Source organism: Lycorma delicatula, chromosome 3 (assembly GCF_047948215.1).
Source record: "Lycorma delicatula isolate Av1 chromosome 3, ASM4794821v1, whole genome shotgun sequence".
Lineage (NCBI taxonomy): Eukaryota > Metazoa > Arthropoda > Insecta > Hemiptera > Fulgoridae > Lycorma > Lycorma delicatula.
Window position 1 is genome coordinate 119,766,618 of NC_134457.1, and position 22,719 is coordinate 119,789,336.

Here is a 22,719-nt window from a genome sequence, read left to right on the forward strand (position 1 = left end):
TATTTACTTGTTTTCCAAATGCTGTTTGTTTAATTTGAAATTGAATTTCAGATTCTTTAATTTTGTTTTATTACCAGCCTTTGCCCTTAAAATGTTTCTATCTTGTTTCTAGATTAGTACAAGTAGCATATATGGAGCAATTCAAAATTGCACCCCAATTATTCAGGAGTTGATTTTAAACTTAATAAAAGCAAAAATATTTCTATAAATGTGTGTCTGGAAACTCATTGTTTTGTTCAATTTTGAGTAATCCTATGTAATGTGTTGTATCAGAAATGTTGCTTTAATATTATTTTTCTAATGTTTATATTATTAATTTGTTGCTTTAATTTATCTGATATGCTTAATGCATATGGTCAGTAGAGGTATGAGAATAATTATCAAGAGTTGCTTTCTCTAAGGGAATTGACTTTCATTGACCCAAAAATAACTACAGTGACTGCAGTTGTCTCTAGTAAACAAAATAGTATCTTCTTTAGAGCTCTGGATATCGACTGTGTTTAGGTTGCTTGTGATTGTGATTAATATTTTCAACTTATCTAGAAAACTAGGGGAAATTATTTCACTTCTACTTCCCCCTGTGTGCTTTCTTAGTATTTTTGATAAGGTTTTGTTTATGTATCCTGTTCATCTTCCAATTTGTCATCCTGAGCAATTATCTAATTTGCCTGTATTGCATGTTAATCTGTGAATGCTTTGAAGACTAATCTTGTCTTGGGTAAGATATTTTCAATGCCAAATGAGAATTGGTTAGTTTAATTAGTGTTTACTGCTTAACTGTATTTGTTTTGGATTGATCAAGATTTGCATATTATATTTATATTTATTTTATATACTAACTGTGATGCACAGTATGGTTTATTTTAATCTATTGTAGTTTATCTTTTGAGATACCATTTATTTATACTTTATAACAGATTAGAAGATACAGTATTCTCCTGATAAGCATTTCAGTCATTTTTTTTATAATTACTGAAGTAGAAACAGAATCTACAGGTTAACTAACCCTCACCAGATCACATCAAGGAGAAACTTGTTCTACAGTTCTCTAGACAGTGGTTGTCTGAGTCAGACTCATAGAACCTGAACTGAGAGGAATAAATCAAGGATAAATAGACAGGGAAAATGGTGATAAAGTACTGGCTATTCACTGAGGAACTGTGGTAAAAGATAAACAACTGCACCCAGAGGTAGTTTAAGTCCCCCTATCAGATGTACACCTACTTTGGTCACAAACTAAAGGAGAACAATACCAGTAAATGTTTTTATTCAGTTTGAAAAATAATATAACAAAAATTCTTGTGAATTATCTATAAAATGTTATTGGAATAGAATTTATTCAGCTGAGAAAGTTAAATCAACAGAGCACTTGCTACAGTTATAAAATCTAAAATTTTGCAGTAGTATGAATACTTTTTTGCTTAACAACTTCAAATAAGGTTTAGGATGCTATTCCCAAACTCCAGGTGGCTTTTCCTTATCTAGATGGACTGGGATGTTAAAGGAAAGTTCTATTTTTTATCACTGGACACAAAAGATTCTGCACTTGATTTTTTAAAATATTTTATTTATTATGTATTTTATTTTATTATGTATTTTATTTATTTATTTATATTAGCAGCAAACCATAAATATAAGGATTAAACCATAAAAATTTAAGAACATCTTACTTTTTTTTGGAGTTTAAAAGCACATATTTTCCCTCTCTGTTTTTCCTCTTACAACTGTAATAATCATTAAATCAACAGAGCAAATGCTACAATTGTAACATTTGACATTTTACAGCAGTATGGCTGAGTATGTTTTGTTGATTCCTTATTTTAATTTGAAAACTGTCTTATCGTGTCATTTTTTTGCTAATATGTATGTTTTAATTAATCTATAACTAGTTAATTTAATGTTTATAGGAAGAAATATTTAATATATATTAACCTTTATTTTGTTTTATTTTTTCAGGGTATGTTCTAAGTGTTGTAGAACTATGAGATTTTAAGAGTGTAGTTCTAAGAAACTTAAGAATTGAATTTTCTCAAGATTATTTTTTTAATAGTGGTTTAACAAAGTGTTTGTCAGTTTAAGACATTTTTTTTTTGAATAAGAAGTAAATTATTTCAGTTTATAAAAAGGCTGAATATCAATTTATTGATAAAATTGTATTTATGTTTTTGATAAAACTATATATTTTTGTCATTTTATTTCACTTGTTAAATTTTGTTTTAGGGATCCAGATAAATGTAATAATATAAAACTGTTACCATCAAAAGAATTGCTATCACTTGCTAAAACAGAGTCCAAAACATACAGCATACCTAGTTATTCTTCCAGACTGTCAGCACCTGATCAGTCTGTAAAAAAGTAATAATTCCTTTTTTATTTCTTGTATTTATATAATGTATGTAAATGAGTGATATTTAATACTTTTGGGTCTTTACAACTGTTTTCAGAATGAAAACTTATCATTGTGAACTGATTTGAATGTTGTTTGGAACATTTGTAATTTTTTCTTCACTCTTAATTCTAAGCTTAAAAAGCAAGGTACTCAACTACAATTGCGAGTTGGAACTGAGAACTAATATCTCTCTGAGGAGAATTATTTGTAAAACAACTAATCACAGTACCAGTCCTGTGTTACGGTGGAAGAAAACCTAGCAGTCTACTGGGGTAAAGGTGCCATACTTTCCTGTTTGATGTGTTTTGGAGTCTGGGCATAAATTTTTGTACTGCATTTAGGACCTACAATCTTGTTATTCTATGTGTAATTGCTAAGGATAGATTTGCAGGATGGTGATAAGCAACATGGTTAATCTCCCATATTATAATGGCATTCCAGTGTTATAATTTATGCTATAAAGCTCTATTCTTGACTTGGGATTTGTGGGATATCATGTGCTGCATATTTCTGAATGTCACAGTCCATGTTGGACATAAAATGTCTGAGATTAATTAATGTCTGGGATTTGTAATTTTGTTAATCACAAATGATTTCAGAGCCAGCAGTCAAGTACTGAAATATTTAGTATTATTCCAAGGTCTTACATTTTAAGAGGCATTTTATAGATTTCCATGTTGAAATTTACATCACTTTAAGGAGTATTAATTGTGTAGTTTTTATTATTAGAATAGTAGAGAGGCTAGCTCTCTATCTCCGTAAATAGCTAGGCAACCCAAGACTACATTAATAATGGTTAGCTCTTGAGCTGAATGGAGGAGCTACCAGCTTCTGTTTACTCTCTCAGCCTACGATAAATGGAGTTTCATCGGCTGCTGGGTCATAATGAAATTGAAAACTATGAGAGAGCTGATATGTTACTAAAAAACAGTATAATTTCCTTACATGAGATTGTGTTTTTGTAGCTTGTTTTTAGCTAAATTTTATTCAGAACAACATTTTGTAATGTAACCTCTAATGAGCACATTAAAATGTGAGATAGAACTCCAGATGAGATCTAAGAAGAATGCTGCTTAAAAACCAGTAGACCCTTTTCTGCCTCTGGTTTGGGCTGGGCTTGAAGGAGGTCCTATTTTTTAAGAATTGGCAGAAACACATAAAAACAGTCTAGATTTCCTTTTATATCTTGATTTACTGTGGAGTGATGCTGTTTGTCATCTATTCTTAGAGAGTGCAAAATACATCATCATAGGAAGTGAGTGAGATTGCTCAATTCCTACATGAAGTGGATATCTATCTTTCTGAGACTGTTAACATTCCTTATTTGGCTTGGAAGGTTCTGGCACTTGCCCCAGTAAAACTGGAAGGCTGGGCTAGATTTTGGAAGTGTATAGTAATCCTAATGACTAGTTATCTGATCCCTAGTGTCTTTCCCCCAATAATAATAATAATAATAATACAGTCAAACCTGTATGTAATGAACCTCAATATTACAAAAACCTTGATTTTATACATTTTTTTACTGCACCCCATTACATTTTTATAAAACTATGTATAAATATACCTCTATTTAACGTACTCATACCTCTATATAACGAAATGGTGACATACTGCATATTAACATAATATGTAGTAACATGCAGCAAATTTTACGAAACATTTAAAAAAAAATAATGACATTAAATTTAGGATTTTGGACATCTCTGTGAGATTAAGGTAGTTATTCTTTTGATTTTAATACCTAAATTGTACCTGTATACAAAGTATTCTTGATAACAGCGAAGAATGACAGGTTATTTTTATTGAACTGATAAAACGAAAATTCCCAAGATTCTGTTCTAACCCATTAACTATAAAATTCTAACAAAAGATATAAATATGTGTTCTGCAGTTACTGTCTGCCTATACATTAGAGAAGTGGAATTTCCTGAAATCCATTAACTAACACAGAGCACTTAAATTGATGTGCAAACTTTTATTCATTTATCTACAGTACGTAGACATAACGAATAGAATTCTTAGAAAACATTTAACACATACACTCTCTATTGTTCAATGCATACATACAGTTTAGCAATAATTTTTCCTGTGATTAATTCAGTTGGTCTCTGTCTTTTTATTACATTACTCGGGGTATACAGTACTGAATTGTACTGTTTCTTTAGTTTGCCATATACAATGTCAAAATGGAAGTGTCTTAGTGTTTTGGAAAAAATTAGTGTTATGCATGAAGTTGACAAAGGTGTTAAAAAAAAATGTATAAATGTTATATTGCAAAAAAATGTTGAATCCCACTAAGTTCATTGTCAACAATTTTAAAAAAATCAGGATGTGATACTACAAGAACTAGACCAGCACAAAGAAAATCTGATGAGGAAAAAATTAAAAGGTGCATGTATGATATCGATGAAGCCATTTCAAAATGGATGACAAATGATGTACAAAAAAAGTTTCCATTATCCAGGACATCAATTAAAGAAAAAGCCCTGGAATTTTTAGTCTCATTAGGACACCAAGATTTCCAGGCCAGCAGTGGGTGGTTAGAGAGAGAAATTATTATGTTATTCATAAAAACATTGTGAGAATAGAGTGCCAAAAAGAGTAGACATATTATGTTATTCATTATTCAAGTATTTCTGGAGAAAGTGCAAATGCCAGCATAAATGAAAGCAGATTGTGTTGAAACCGATTTTAGAAGAATATCTGCAATAAGACATTTTCAGCGTGGACAAGACATGTCTATTTTATAAATTTTTACCCAAAAAAACATTAACTTTTAAAAATTATGTGTGCTTTGGTGGTAAACAAAGCAAACTAAAATTTATGGTGTTAGTGGCTGCAAACATGTTAGGGACTGAAAGACTTAAAATGTTGGTAACCAGCAAAAGCAAAACTTTGTTGTTTTTGAGGAGTTAAATCTTTAGAGATAGACTACGCGTTTAACAAAAAGGTGAGGATGACTACCAACATTTTTACAGATTGGGTAAAAAAGCTAGACAAATAGATTATCAGAGAAAAAAAGAAAAATTGTATTTTTTATTGATAATTGTACAGTAGATCCTGAGGACATTAATCTTGTATTAAATTACGTAAAAGCTGTATTTTTCCACCAACCGATCGATCAGGAGGTAATTAAAAATCTTAAATTGCACTATCAAAAATGAATCCTGAAAAAAATTGTAACCATTGTAGAGAACAATGAGACTCCCTGTTAATATTGTTCACCTCCAGGAGTGCATTTCTGAATTATCAAAAGTATGGATCAATGATGTTAGCAATAAAACAATATCCCATTGTTTTTGTAAAGCTGGTTTTAGTACCACCACGACAGAATAGAATGAAGATGAAGTAACTTGAATTTCCTCCAATCAACTGGAAATTCAGTAACCAAGTTATACTGGAATATTTCATCACTGCTGTTGAACAGGTTACTGTTTCTGATATTCCAGACAATGACAACATACTTTGTAGTGTTAGTAAGTCCTCTGAACCGGAAGAAGAAGAAGAAGATGATGAAAATTGCGAAGACCAGCAGGAGGAGAAAAAACCTACCAATAATAAGATTTTACATCATTTAAAACAATTAGGCTTGGACTACAGCTCAAGGATGAAGTAAGTATCCGACAGAATTTTTGAGTATTTAAATAAAAGTGAAACCTTTTGTAAACGTAGTACCTTACTCAAACACAGAAAACAACAGAAAATTACTCACTTTTTCAAGTAATAAATTAATACTGTATTAAAAATTATATACTGTAAACATTATCAAAAATTAAAGAATGTGTGTTTTGTTTAATCAATTTAAAAAAAAGTTAGTGTATTCACTTTTTGTGTTATCACTGTGAAAAATTATGTGCTAGAAATAAAAATACATTGTGTTAACCTACAACTGAGAACAAGCTTTTAAGTATAGCCATTCTAAGTACAAGGCAAGTCCTTATTTGAGATATATACTTTTTATACGCTACATTTAATGTATTAGATTAATATGTAACACATAACAGAAAAAAATACATTTACATTTATTTTCTCTAGCGCTATTAAGAAGAATAAATGTATTTAATTTTAATTCATCATAAAACAATAAAATGTTTGTAAAAAAATTAGACTGGGAATTCTTGTTTCATCTATATAATGAAAACCTCTAACTAATCTTTTCCTGTGATTCTCGATTTCATTATATAGAGGTTTGACTGTATCGATTACATTTTTTCTACTTCATATTGCTGTTTAAATAAAATTTTTATTTATTAAAGCTTAACTTGATGTCTTGATGTTTACAGGGTTATCAGTGAAACACAAACATCAGAAATAAATAAAACCGGAAATGTTGATAGCAAAGAAGTTACTAAAGCACCACAAGTAAACAAGGAAGAAGCTGCATTACTGGTAAAAGTAGTACTTTTAGAATATCTCTTGTTCTTGCTTTTTGTTAAGTATCAGCTACTTTCAGTGTTTTATGATTGCTCAGTGGAAAGTTGAGTGCTTGCCATGGCAAGTTATGCTTATATTGTTGAGTTCAATTGGCTAGTTATGATGTTCCTTATTTATTTGTGGAGTTTTTCTTATTTACTTGTGTAATTTTTTACTTGTAATTTATGTTCTCCTACTAGTTTGAGGTCAGTTCAAAAAATAACCAAACTTTTGTCTGGTGTTTGTAAAAATATTTTGAGATACAGTTGACATTACTGCATAGTACAGGAACTAGCAAACAATTCCTCCTTGCCCACATGTATCTATGATAATTTTAGCATATTGTTTATTTGAAGTAGATGTTCTTGGTGTGTTTGGTAATCTTTGAGTTACTTACATGAACCATGAGTTATCATGAAATTAACTTTTACCAGAACACAAAATAATTCAATAGATTAAAAGGACCCTCTTTGTTGCGTACAGTTATATGATAATTGAATGTTTTAAAAGTAGTCAGTCTATTGAAAACAATGCTTGTTCAGGAAGGCCGTTGCTGTCAATAGACATGTATCAAATTGTCCAAGTGAACAATCTGATCATGTTAGATTAATGTTTGTGAGGTAATAGAAGAGACTAGGATTTCACAGGTTATCACAAAATCCTAGTTGGTAGGAATGCATCATGTTGATGCCAAGTTCATTTTAAAACTCAATAGAATAAAAAGACAATTATGTAGTTAGTGATCAGATAATTCAGGAACTTTTGAATTGTGCAAATATTGATGAAACCTTATTGATAACAACTGTGATGAAATGTGTATATATATGTATAATGTGGAAACAAAATTTCTGTTATCAAATTGAATAGGAAAATTGTTACAGGGACCGAAAAAGTTACACAAAAAATCATACAATCAAAAGATACTGTTGAGAGTCTGTATTGATATAGGTGTTACACACTATAAGTTTCCTTTTTCAGGGCAGATAGTCAACTGCTTTTAATATACCATGCATAACTGCTAATTTCCGGGGTTTGCACAAAAGATTCTTTCGGTGTCATCCCTCTCTCTTGTACTTACCTGATGTAGTTCCTGTTGATTTTTTTTTTAACTTTCAAAATTAAAATTGCTTTTAAAAGTCATAAGTTTGTTAGTAAATAAATTAAGAAACTGTTTTTTTTCAGGTTTCTTTGATATAATACCATTGATTTCTGCCAGTTTTTACAGATGACTCCTTTGAAAGCAATATAAGTAATGTAATTATAATGATAGATAATCATTTTATTAAATTATATTTTTTTCAAGCATCATCATCGTCAATACAAATTTCTAACATTATTAATTAATAAGCTAATCATTATAAATAAATACATAAAATGTTTGGATTTATTTTTAGAATTTCTTATGCCTATTCAATTTATTTTAATTTTAAATTAATATTTCTCTTTTAACAAATTAACTGTATTGCATTTATTATTTAATTTATTATAATTTATTTATTCTATGATCTATTCTTGATTTTTAATAATTGATTCTGGATTTTTTTCTTTATTATTAGTTCTAAAACTATATATAAATAATATTTCTACTTGTACTAGCAAGCAAATGTAAAGAAATTAATATTTAATTTAATTTTAAATGTCTCAAAAACATTTAATTTATGTTGTTATATTCATTGATATTATTGAACGTAAGATCAGGTATTTTTTATCATTGTTTATGGTTTTTTCTGCTTTCAGTTTAATTTATATTATGGTTTGATGAAATTAAGAAGTGATTTGGCGAATAGGTATGGTTGTATGCCATACATGATTGCTAACAATAAAATTCTAATGGATTTAGCAAAACTGAAACCAAAAAGTGAGGAAGAACTGGCTAAATGTAAGAAAACTATTTAAATACTTTATTAATTTACATAACATTTCTTGTTGATACTTTTGCACAATAAACAGTTCAGTTACATAAAGAGAACTGTAATTGAATCACAACAACCAAAATATTTACAATTTTAAACACTAGCAAGTGGAATGTAAATAGAATCAGTTGAACATTTCTAATTTTCTGCAATTCTATTAACATGTGGTTTCTGCTATTTTAACATAATGACATTACTGCTGTTATTTTACATGTGTAGAAAAACCCTCTAAATTATTACTTTGTTTATAAAGAGCACAGATGTTAGTTTAACCGTATTTTACTGTTGCATACAATAGAAATGTCACAAAATTAAATAATTCCGGAATATTTTGATTATAATATTCAAATTATTAATATTTAGCTTGCCTGTAGTTTTATGTATTTTTATTTTTATGTCTATAGGTGTTGCTGCTGTTGAATGTTATTGTCTTTTTCATTCTTTGCTTACAGGTGATGGATTTAATCAGTCAAAACAGAAAAAATTTGGTAAAGAAATCATAGACAAAATTGCTGAAATCATTGAGGATTTTAAAAATAAGCCAAAGGATAATATCAGGTACATAATATTGTAGATTATTTACAATTTACTTAAATCTATTTTTATTGTTAACAATTTTTTTATGTTTCCTTAAGGAAAGAAACATAACAAAAGACCAATTTTTTTAGATTTTTTTTTTTGACCAATCTATTTGCTTTCTTGTTATAGCTGTAGCAGCATATATCAGTATAGCTGGGAAAGTAAAATGGAAACCCTTTTCCACCTTTATACTTTTTTCCAGGAATTTTTAACTTTATTTTGGTGTAATCATCTAACTGTAATGAACTCATTTTATTATTTTTGTTTATTTTGTTATAACTGATTAAATAGCTCCATTTTTAAAGATTTATCATAATTATTTACAAAGTTTCAAAACGTTTCATTCTAATTTTTTGGGCTTATAATATTAGATTTTACAGAAATTCTACAAAATTTGATGAAATTTAAAAGGTTTGTTGAATATTTAAAGGTATTTACTATTTAAATATTTTTAAAAAATCCTATAAATTTTAAACATACAATTATTCAGTAAATGAAGTTTTATAACTGAACAATAAGATGAAATACAAATCGTGTAATGTAGAAGAGATTCAGGAAAATGCAAGACTTACTATGGAAAATTGATTACCTACCCACTCAATCCAAATTGACCATCAGTAATTTGTTGCTAAGGAATTAAAGGATCAGGTTGTGTACAAAAATTCATTTAGTTATGTTAATGTTTGATTTCCAATATCAAATATATGATAGTTTGCATAAAGCTCATTTTGTTCAGTTATTAAATTTATCCAGTGACAATTAAAAACAAGGCAAGATTCAAAGTTGAGGTTTTATTTATGTCCTCTCAGAGTTAGAAGCATGAGATTCCATTAGAACATCTCTACATCAGTTCATGTGACATTCTTGATCTTCAACTATTAAATTCCATTTTTTCTTTCTAATCCTGTTCCTGGTGGTTTAGTCAGTTAATGCAAGTTAAAACATTTTCAGAAAACCACAATCATTTCTATGAAATTTTTAGGATGTATAAAAGATTAATTTTGGTAGTGAGACTGTTAATTTGAATAAAAGGTTTTAAGTCAACATTTTTAAGACCCACTTAATTTCATTTACCTTTCACAACACTACTATAATAAATATTTATTATTACTAAGTTAATTTACCCACAAAATATCATTTTCTATAAGAATATCCTCCTTTTTATATTTGGGTTATGTATTAAAATTACTCTTTAAACAGAAAATGTTGACAGAATAAGGCAAAAATTACTGCGAAGACTGCTAAAATAAATATTTAATATTCCTTAATGTATGAATATTTGGCTAGGTGGGTGTAGTGTTAAGCATCTCTTAAAACTTTAAGACAAGTAGGAGCTGCACGGTTGTGAAGTTTGGGCTAAATTGTGTTCTTTTTGTTTTGTGACAGAAAATTGTATTTTATTTAATTTTTAAATGTGATCCTATCCAACTATGTGTGTTCCACGTATGTATAAAATATCAGTATTATTGGTTCTGTAGTTTCTTGTTACTTAATTACCTGTAACGCAGGTAATAGAAGTTTGCAATTCTGTTTTTATGAATTTAATTTCTTAAGAAATTTATTTTCATTATCTAATTATTCTTATATATATATATATATATACATATATAAGAAAGTAAAGGATCAGTTGAACCAAAATACAAGTAAACTGAAAGCAATTAATCATCAAAAAGAGGTACATAGAAAGAATATCCACTTATAATTTTCATAATTTTAAGTACAAAGAAGTGAATAATTAAAATGATTCAATTAATTGAAATTGCTACTAATTATCTTAATAACTGTATTTGTAGAGTATGGTTGTCGAGACTGCAGTGCTGCATACAATAATTAGCTGGTGGATTTTTATTGTGAGTCTGATTATTTATTGTTGATTGTGAAAGGGTTAAACACAACAAATCTTCTGAAATGAAAATTTCTCAAGTTATTGTCATGAGAACAAAATTTTGCTAAGTTATATTCAAAGAAATTAAATGAACAAAAAACAAAACGCACAGGCTATTAGATGCAGCCTATGCATTTCTTTATAAAAAAAATCATCCTTTTTTTCTTGTTTTGAAAAAATGTCAAGCAAATATTCCCTTTATATTCAACAAATTTGGGCTGTGATAATCAACCGCATCATTTAGTATCCTATATGGTTAAACTAAATATTTTCAAAGAAACTAATTTAACTCAAAATCTGTTTTATTTAAGCGAAATAAGAACTCATGAATTATTCAATAAATCAGTTATACTGAGTATATTCAGATTATACTGAAATCCATAAGATTGCTTATAAAACTCACATCTCTTTTAAAAATTACTGTGAATAAAATATTTTTCTTTATAATTTGTTTTATTGCAGAAATATAGATGTTATGTGTGCAAATATGCAATACTTAGCTCTAAAATAAAATCGTTAAAGCATCCTTCCAAACTTGATTACTGATATTTATTTGACATACTGAGCCATTTATCTTAAGTAAAAATCTAGAATGTGCGAACAGCTAAAACATTGTCATTAATAAGCATACAGCAGTAAATGACATTACCAGTAGTATTATATCACTTGTTCGTTTATTATGATTATCAGCACTTAAATGTAATAGATTCGATGTGCATTAAAAGATGGTAGATCTTCATAATACCAGTTTATCTATCTGATTATGCAAGAGCAAGTCAAAAAGTAAAGTGAAATTCAAAAAAATCAATGTATTTATTTATACTTGCATAAATGATACATGTATTATTTTTCAATAACATTCCCTCCTACTGCTATGCACTTAGTCCATCTTTTAATGAGCTTTTGAATTCTGAAAGTTTTTAGTCTGGTGTACAGAAAATTTTTCACCGCTTCTGTGGCCTCTTCATCACATCAATAATGATTCCTTTGCAATGCTTCTTTTAATGGGCCAAAAAGATGAAAACCGCTTGGAGCCAGGTTTGGACTGTATGAATGGTAGTCTAGCAGCTCAAAACCGAGATCTTTAAACCAAAGGACTGTTTTTTTTTTTTGCTGTATGAAATGGAGCATTATCCTGAAGCAAAATCACACCTTTAGAAAGTTTACGTCTTTTGGATTTGATTTTTTGCTTCAGTAAACACAGTAGTTGTTACTGTTTACTAATTGACCTTTAGGTGTGACGTAAACTAAAAGTGAATCTTCCATATCCCAGAATATCTTCACCCACCTTTCTTGCAGACATCTGAGTTTTGAAATTTTTTACTGTGGGAAATAAAGGATGTTTCCACACTAAACTTTGTCGCTTACTCTTGGGTTCAAAGTGATGGAGCCATGTCTCATCAGTGGTTATTATTTGCTTAAGAAACGAGTCTCTTAATGTTTCAAAAGCTTCTGGGAAATTTTCAAATGATTCTGTGACATGGAACCCAGCAAGCACAGACTTTTTGAAAGTTTAAAGAATCATGGATGATTCTTTAAAATCGCTGAACCATAAAAATGCTGAACCATGGCTTATATTCAATTCATTTGCAATGTCATCAACTGTAATTCATTGATTACCAAGAATTATTTGTTCAACTGCTTCAATATTGTCATTAGTCTTTGAAGCGGAAGGCCTACCTTGCCGCTGTTCATCACAGAGAGAAATCCTACCATTTTTAAAGCAATCAATCCATTTGTGGATCTTGGTTCCACTCAAACAACTCTCCATGTTGCTGCTGTATTTGATGAATAATCTCCACTGGTTTCACCCTTTCTTTACTCAGGAAACGTACCACTGCTTATATTTCTTCCTTGGTGCAGTCAGACAAAGGAGCACTCATTTTAAACAGACTTTTAAACACAATCACAAATAGCTAACAGTGAAACAATACTTTCAATGATCAGCTGATAGAGGTTGAGTTATACCAAAACAATCATTGCTGCCATAAATATGATGGGAGGGAAATCAAAATTTCCCTTTACTTTTTGACTTATTTTCTGATTTGAATTGAATATTGGCTGTTTGCCAAACCACAAGCTGTACATTAAGCTCTCTTGCTGATGCCAGTTGCTAAACATTGTAAACTCTCATCCATATGGAATCATTGTTGTTTTAATATAACTGAATTTTATTTTTACTTTCCTTTTTAAAAAAAAATTATATATATATATATATATACAGAGTGATTCAAAGAAACGGGAAATTTTGAAAGTTGTGTTGCTAGCCGTGGGCGATTGGTACCACTTGATAAGTGGCGCCAGCCTCTAACCTAACCTGCCATTTAGTTGTCATGGGTCCTTGGAGTGGTGCGCATCGTGCATTTGCTATCAAAGCGTTTTACAATAACAATGACAGTGTGGAGGGAGCGCGTAGAGAATTTCGCCGCCATTTTAATCTGGGATGGCACGACCGTGTTCCATCAGCACATCATTTAAAACATGGATACCTAATTTTGAGGAAACTGGTTCGGCAATGAAAAAGAAACCTCCAGGCCGTGAGCGAACCATCCTTATACCACAGAATGTTCAAGCTTTACAAGATGCTGTCACACGAAGTCCACATCGGTCAATCCGTCGTCTCTCAGCATCTTTACAATTGCATAGTTCAAGTGTTCGAAGAATGTTAGTGAAGGACTTGCAATAACATCCATACAAGTTGCAGATCGTCCAGGAACTGAAACCGAATGATGCAGCTGTACGAGCACAATTCTGTAATGTAATGCTTCAGAAGATAAATGATAATGAAGAGTTTGTTCACGAACTGTGGATGTCAAACGAAGTGCATTTCCACCTCAGTGGATTTGTTAACAAGCAAAATTTCAGATACTGGGCACAAGAAAATCCTACGCAGCTACACCAGCGTCCGTTGCACAGCAGGAAAGTGACCGTGTGGTGTGCTATGACATCTTACGGTGTTATAGGCCCCAAACCGACTGTTTGGACAACGTGTCATTTCACGAAATGGTGACATTAGATGGCCTCCCAGATCGCCTGATCTCTCAGCTTGCGATTACTTTTTGTGGGGTCATCTTAAAAGCAAAGTGTTCCACAGTAGACTTGCTACAACGGAAGAACTGAAGGCAAAGATCCGAAAAGCAATTGCAGAAATTCCAGTTGAGATGTTACGTCAAACCATGAACAGTTTAATGAAGAGACTTTGTGAGTGTTTACGTAGAAGAAGAGGTCACCTGCAAGATGTCATCTTTAAAAAATAAACTAAAATGTATGTATCCTAAAATGCCAACATTTGTACAATTACATGAAATAACATTTATTTTCTAAAAAAAATTTTTCATTAACGTTATTTAATTTTTTAAATTTCCCGTTTCTTTGAATCACCTGTATATACATAAGTTGCATGATTAGTTTATTTTTCATTTCTGGGATGAAAATTGTAGAAAAAAGCTGTTATTTTCTTGTAACTGGGCTAAAAATAATAGCATATGTAAGAATGATGTAAATAGGTATAAATTTTATCATTGTTTTTACAGGCTGTCAGAAAAGCAAAAATCTTACAAACGGAAATAGTTAAAATGCAAATGTAAACAACTTTTACTGAATTTAAATCATTCCAGTTATAATATTTTTTGTTTCAAGTTGTTCATTTCTGGTATTTTGAGTATTTTATTGTTTATTTTTTATTTAATTTACAGCCATGCTGAAGAAAATGAATTAAAGAATAAAGATGATGTATCAAAACATACATCTAAAGCTATTGAAAGTGAATTGTGGAGTGAGAACGATGATATTTACTTAGCAAACTTATCTTCTGCTAATTTACTTACAAAATTAGAAAGTAATGATGAGGACTGCAATAATGACAGGGATGATAATTCAAAAGATGATGAACTATGGCCTGATCTTGATATTAGTGAAATTGAAGAAAGGTTTAATGAATCAAAAGATCTTACCTGCTCTGTTAGTGAACAACCTACAACATTTTCATCTTATAATGAAAAGTTACCAACAAGCAGTACAGTTAATCAATCAAGTTTTAATATAAACAGTGGTTTTTCGCTGAAAAGGAAAAATGCCTTAAATATTGAATTTGAAGACAGTGATAGTGATGAAAATGTAAATAATGATAACAGTAAGCAAAGAAAACTTACTCTTCAGAAAAAACATACTTCACCTGTTATCTCAAAAAAACCATTGCCTGACTGGGTGAATAGACCTGATGCTAGAAAATTATTGAATAAAAAAGTTAAAACAAATTCATTATTTAAAATTTAGTATTAAAACAACAATTTATTAATAAGTATATATTGTTAATATTTTGTAATATATATATATATATATATATATATATATATATACTATAAGTAAAACAAGCTGACAGTTTTTAAATTTAAAAAATTTGGGAAGCATATTAGTTTCACCTTTTATTCAAAATTTCGCCATTATATTGAAAAGTAGGTGTTAAAAAAGTCTGAATTCTGAATTATTACATTATTAGTTTGTGTAATATGTTTTATAAATTGCTAAAAGAAAATGGAAGAAAATTGTCCTAAATCCTCTCTCCATTGGAATCTTTTAAATTAAAAATATTTTACAAGCTTCTGCATAATGTAAATAAAAGTACCAAAAAGTAATTGTTATTACAAACCTTTATTTAGAAAAGTTACAGCATGTATATAAAGTTTTATTTCTGTTATCTCTCTCACATTTATATGCGCCTTATATATTGTTCATGACCCAATTACAAAAAAAAATTAAAAGTTTGCATTTTTTTTTTTCACTTACATTATTTTTGTAATGTCTAAGTTTGTATATTGTTAAAATATCTATCCTATCAATTAGTTAATGCAAATAATATTTTGTAAAGTTAATCCACCTTTCCTTTCTAAATGACTATAGAGATTTTTTTACCAAACACCTTAAACATTTATCTTATGTATAAAAAAAAAATTATTTCAATCAATTGTGATCATATAGTAAAGAAGAAAGAGAGAAATTAGGAAAGTAATTTCCATAAAATGATTTTTTCAACTTTTTTTTTTAGATCCTTAAAAATTCATCTCAAATGAGTAACATAAGAACCACTCCTTCATAGGGTAATCAGAACATGCAAAAACTTAAAATTGTTAAACCTGGTGATTTTTATCACACAGAGTAAGGATAGTAGAGTATTTTTTTGCAGAGTAATTTTTTACCACTTTCCATTCTTCCCAACCTTCTGCAAACCACCATATTCACTAGGACTCACTAGATTCTTAATGAGCAAATCTGAATATGGCAAATAGAAGTGTAAACAACCTTGAATTATTATTTTTTCCACGATACCAGTTTTTATGCACTATTTTATAAATGCAATGTATAAATTCAGTAACAAAATTTACAATGAACTTTCCTTATTTTTTCAATTGAAAATTATCATTTTTTTTTGCCAAAGAAGTGCTGGGCCATTTAGTTGTTAAAGTAACTGTGCAGTAGTTTGAAAAGGATGCTTCCTAATGTGCTAATTAAATCTTAAACTTTATTATTTAATTATCACTATTAAGAAAATACACTATTTTTGTTTAAAAATGTGGATGTCTTTTTGCGTGTTACTATTGTGAATACAGAATATTTATAAGAGTAGTGCAGTAAAATCTTCCAAAATCCAAGCACTACGTTCTATCTCATTTATTTATTTATACGAGTACATTATATTAGTTATTATTTCATTGCGCTATTTCAGTCATCTCATTTTTCTGTTCACCACCATTAATGAGACATTAATGTTTCATTCAAACATATGTTCTTAGGATAAAATTATATACCTCTTTTATGAAAATTATATCATTATTTACATTATCTTAATTATATTACTGTACTTTACTATTATTTATAGTTGTATAAAGTTTTTATATTTTTGTATGTAATATAGCAATTCAATGAAAAGAATGACTTCTCAATTTTCATTAAATAAAAAGAATATTACTTTATTTTTTTAAATTAATTTGTATAGAAGTCAACCTCTTTTTTGAAAAATGTACAAATGTATTTACAAGGCGTATGATTTAGTTTTTAATTTTAGTTGGAATATCATCAACATTAGAAAATATATAATGTGTGTCATTTTACCTGATAGCCACATACATTTAAATTGTATCTGGCTATCAGGTAAAACTGATATATGTGGATATATCAGGTGTAACTGTATGTGGATATCAGTTAAACTGATATTTGAATCATATTTTAATGATTCAATAAATTTCTTCATTTTAATTCTACATTTATTGGCTGTATATGGGAATGTGACATCCACATCAGAATCATCTTCAGAATTTGTTTCTTTGAATCTATGTAGAATTAGAATCATTGAAACTATCATCATTTATTACACATGATCAACAGCTTCACTATCAAAAGTGATACCATCATCAGATTTGTCTGTTTAATCTTGGATTTTTCCAGTTGTGGCTTGCTCATTGGGTTGAGGTAGTTGGATTTCCTTTTTATTAAATATTTTTCATACTTTTACAATAGATTAATTCTTGTTATTTTTATTTTTTGATTTAAACCTGAGTCCTTACTGTATATTGTTAAGTCCAAAAAAAAGTAAAAACTAATTTGCTGTAGTAGGAGAATTTTTAAAAAAATTTAGGATGTAAGCACTAAATCAGTAGCTTTAAAATCTGTTTGTTTTTCACTTAGTTCCTTTCTGAATAACAATTTTTGTTACACTTGGATCATCCATAATATTTATTTTTGACAATAAACTGCAGATTGAACTCATTTAGTTTTTCTTCTAATTATTTAAATATTTTGAAATTTCTGATTGGTCAACATTATTGTGGCACATGTAAGATTTTTTCATACATACAAAGTCTCAACTTATCATCATGGCTTTTTAAAAAGATTGAACCAAAACCTACTAGTATATTATCCTTAAATTTAATAGTTTGCACATCTGAAATATCAAAAAGTTTCTTAATAATTATGACCTATTGTCCTTATTGGATAGCTCTACTTTCTGGCCAGCATTACAATTTTTATAATTCTTTTCTTTGAATTTCATTAATAGTTGTTGGACCTCCTGACTTTAAGAAGTTCTTGCCACTGATTTTTCTACGTGAGAGGTAGGTTTTGAGATTTCAAGCTGCTCACTGACCTTTCACATATTTTTTTCACCTTTACAAATTTCAAGATCTTCTTTGAACAGTCTTCCAAGAAGTTTTCATATTTGTGAGATCAAAATTTTCTGACTTATTTCTTTGTACTATACTTAGCACCTACATTAAAAAATTGAAATAAATTAACTGCCTTTCTGCCATTCAAATCTTTTAATGCTCTCTTAAATTCAGATCTCAGTATTGTTTCATCCCTTTCATCCTCTTCAACTTCCTCTTCTTCCTCTATAACATCATTTTCTAATTCATTTCCTCCATATAACTCTTCACTGTATTCCACCCATCTGTCGACCTTTCCTTTTGTATTACAAATTGGTGTACCATCTTTGTTTAACACGTTATTAGATTTTAATTTTATGTACCACAAAATTTTCCTTAACTTTCGTATATGCGCCGTCTATTTTATCAATGATCATTTCTCTTTCCACTTCTGAACACTTTTCTTTAATCCATTCTTCTTTCACTAGTTTGCACTTCTTATTTATAGTATTTCTTAATTTTCAATAGTTCCGTTTACTTCTTCAACACTAACATTCTTATATTTTCATCCATACATATATTTATGTTCATCCATCAGCTGCAATATATTATCCAAGGTTTTCTACTTCTTCTCTTTGTTCCGCATAAGTTCGCTTCTGTTGATTTAAGAATTTCCTTTCTAACATTCTCCCATTTTTCTTCTACATTTTCTACCTTATCTTTTTTACTCAGACTTCTTGTGATATCCTCCTCAAAAATCTTCTTTACCTCCTCTTCCTCAAGCTTCTCTAAATTCCACCGATTCATCTGACACCGTTTCTTCAAGTTTTTAAACCCCAATCTACATTTCATTATCACTAAATTATGGTTGCTATATATGTCTGCTTCACGGTAAGCTTTGCAGTTGACCAGTTGATTTCTAAATCTTTGCTTAACCATGATATAATCTATGTGATTCCTTGTAGTATCACCTTTCTTTTTCCATGTGTATATTCTTCTATTATGATTTTTAAACTGGGTATAGGCAATTACTAAATTATACTATGTGCAAAACTCTATCAGTCTGTCCCCTCTTTAATTCCTTTTGCCCAGCCCATATTCACCCACAATATTTCCTTCCTTGACTTTTCCAATGCTTGCATTCCAATCTCCAATTATTATTAAATTTTCATCCCCATTTATGTATTTAATTGCTTTGTCAGTTTCTTTGTATACACACTACATCATCATCATCATCATCATCATGATGGACCTTTGTAGTCATATAGACATTAACAGTCATTGTTGGCTTAGGTTTTGATTTTATCCTTATTACAATGATTCTATTGCTCTGCATTTTAAAATACTCTACTCTCTTCCCTATCTTCTTGTTCATTACGAAACCTACTCCTGCCTGGTCATACTACCTGGTCATCATACTACAATGGTTTTGTTTTAAATGCTAAAAGTTCTCCAAAAGAAGTTTTACTGGGTTAAAAAAATATATATATAACTTAAGTAAAAAAAAATTTAACAAAAATACACTTGGATCTAATGCTGATCCAATACACTTGGATCCTGATCTTGATTGATTATTCAGTTATTTAATTTTGTATAATAGCATAACAAATTTTCTTAACAATAGCTCGCTAATGAAAATATCAGGTATGCCAAAACAACCACCAAAACTTTTGTCCCAAGCCACTGATGTGTACCCTGCCATCTTCAGGGATTGTGTAACATTTCATAATTAATTTTTTATTGTTTATCTTATGTAAAAAAAAACAAATACATAGAAGCTAATTAAAACAGGAGAACAATGCATTCTTTTTTTACAAAATTATTTATTTTCTTGCTAGATTGGCCTTATTAATTGCAGGAACAAGTATAATATATTATTTTCCAGAGTAAATTAAGGGTGGAAAAAAACTGTTTATTAAATTCTAATGTGTTTTACCGCTTTTAAAATTAAATTATAACAAGAACATTAATTGCTAAATATTTATATCCCAACACAATACATAAATAGATAACAAAACTTTTTTTAAATAGGTATTTAAAAATATATTATTCTAGCAGATTTATAAGATTATTTTTCATTAGAGGTAATAATCATTTTCATTCTGTAAATTTATTTCTTTTTTCTTTTTTACATTAATAGCATAATTTATGAAATATATTACGTAGTAGTACATTTCAATATTTAAGGTATGTAAGTTCCTAAATGAATAAGAAATTGCAATATTTTTGTTGAAAGACCTCATGCTTATTGTATTAATTTATTAAATACATTTGTACTGTTATTTGAGTTTATCAATTTCTCAATGCTTTTATTTTCAATTTTCTTTTCTAACTAGGCAAAAAATATATTATATATATATATATTATAATATAATAAATATATTATATATTACTAGGTAGAATGCTTTAGCACTGACTGACCACTTTTGCTGTTGAAAAGTTATACTCTGTTCAATAAAAAATAAATTTTACTGTGGATGTTGTAAACATATTAAACTTTGATTTCAGAGTAGTAGTGCATTTTGAAGTTACAGTCAACTCCCGATTATCTCTTATCAAAGGTTGTTGAAAGTGACGGTGGTTCAAAACCATTAATCGTACATTGCATCATTCATCAACAGTCTTTGTGCATAAATACTTGGATATGTCAGAAGTTTTACAGCCAATCAGCTGTTAATTATATCAGATCACATGCGCTTAACCATCATCAATTCTGCGAGTTTATTGAAGAGATTGGAGAAAATGACGTACCATACTATACTGCAGTGCACTGGCTTAGCTGCAGAAAAGTTCTAACCCGATTTTTGTAGTTTCAAGCAATAATAAAAAATTTTTTTTGAATGAAAGGAATCGTCTTCTGGCTGTTAACTAATTATATGAATGACATTAATTTAAAATTGCAATGAGAAAACCAGTTTCTGCCTGATTTATACACTCATATCCTTTTGACAAAAGATTGTTTTGTTTCAATCTTGATTGAACAAAAAAAGTTTCATGCATTTTAATACATGCCAAACATTCAGTCAGCAAACTGAGTCTCCATTTCCGGTAGAATTCATAATTTGGGTCCTTTAAAAATAAATTTTGAGTCTTGTTTTTCAGATTTTGATGCAATTGCAAACGATATCAAGATTTTTCAAAAACCTTTTAATGCCGATATATAAACCCTTGCCCCAGAACTTCAAATGGAAATGATTGATTAGCAGTGTAGCAATATTTATAAAGAAAAATATTTAAATATTTTCATCATTGCTGGAATTTTATAATAGTCTTCCACTCACGCAGTTTGATTTGTTGTATAAATTTGTTCATGGCCTTTTTCCGCTTTTGGCCTTGTTTATTTATGTGAAAAAACATTCTCCAAAATGAAATATCAAAAAAATATTTACATTATTTTTCCAAACAAACTGATGAGCATTTGAAGTTGCTGCTGATAATTTTCACTAGTAAACTTGATCCACAACTGCAAACAATTGTCAGTGGAAAATTACAACTACATAAATCTCTTTAATCATAATTATAATGTTTAATTTCGGTATGTGAATTACCTGTCTACATCACTTATTGTAAGTTTGTAGGATAAATCTCATATCATTAATTACAGTGAAAATGTTTGATTTCATTATGTATGTCAGTTATTGTGTTTCTTAATTGGTCATTAAATAAAAACATTGATTATAATTTTGTATGCTTTAGTTACATTGTAAATTGTACAATGTGATGAAAATAAACTATGTGGGCCGGATTGGTGGTGCTCGCAGACCATATTTTGAAGACCCATGACTTAAATGAACATCTATATAAATTTTAAAACAATTTAGGGAGAATTTATTTTTCAGTTTGTATCATTTGTTTGGGGCAATTTCATTTAAGAGCAATAATGTTCTGAGCAATTGATCACAAATATTTCTTTCATCTGTACCAGATGTAACACGAGGCATATTCATAAAGTAAGTTTAGGTTAGGCCGTTAGGTTATTAAAAAAATTTAACTTGTGAGAAAAGGTTTTTACTTACAGTTTTAGTTTATTACATATCTACTTCACTTTTCCATGTAATTGCCATTCACTTCTAAGATCTTTTTGTAATGCTTCACTAATTTCTTTAACCTCTCTACATAGAAGTTCGCAGTCTGGAAATTGAAGAGTTGACAACAGCAATCTTGAGTTCCTCGTTTTGAAACTGTTGTCCACCAAGCCATTTTTTCAAATGCAAGAAGAGGAAGTAGTCGCTAGGTGCAAGGTCGGAACTATATGGAGGGTGATCAAAAAGTTCCCAATGAAAATCTTGAATCTTCTTCTTGGTTAAGGCAGCGGTGTGAGGATGCATGTTGTCGTGAAGGAGGATTACTCTGGACGACAGTTTCCTGCATCGTCTCAGACGCATATCTCAGTTTGGTGAGTGT

General features: G+C 29.3%; 1 protein-coding gene across 1 annotated transcript in view; it reads left to right on the forward strand.

Moving 5' to 3' along the window:
- The window catches only part of LOC142321939 (bifunctional 3'-5' exonuclease/ATP-dependent helicase WRN-like), a 64,692-nt gene extending 47,633 nt beyond the window's left edge, over positions 1–17,059 (forward strand). Inside the window, exons 12-16 of the mRNA XM_075360469.1 lie at positions 2,221–2,355; positions 6,673–6,778; positions 8,540–8,681; positions 9,168–9,273; positions 14,875–17,059. Coding sequence (XP_075216584.1) covers positions 2,221–2,355; positions 6,673–6,778; positions 8,540–8,681; positions 9,168–9,273; positions 14,875–15,454 — 1,069 coding nt within the window. The 3' untranslated portion in view covers positions 15,455–17,059. The remainder of the gene's footprint in view (positions 1–2,220; positions 2,356–6,672; positions 6,779–8,539; positions 8,682–9,167; positions 9,274–14,874) is intronic.
- The last annotated feature ends 5,660 nt before the right edge of the window (positions 17,060–22,719 follow it).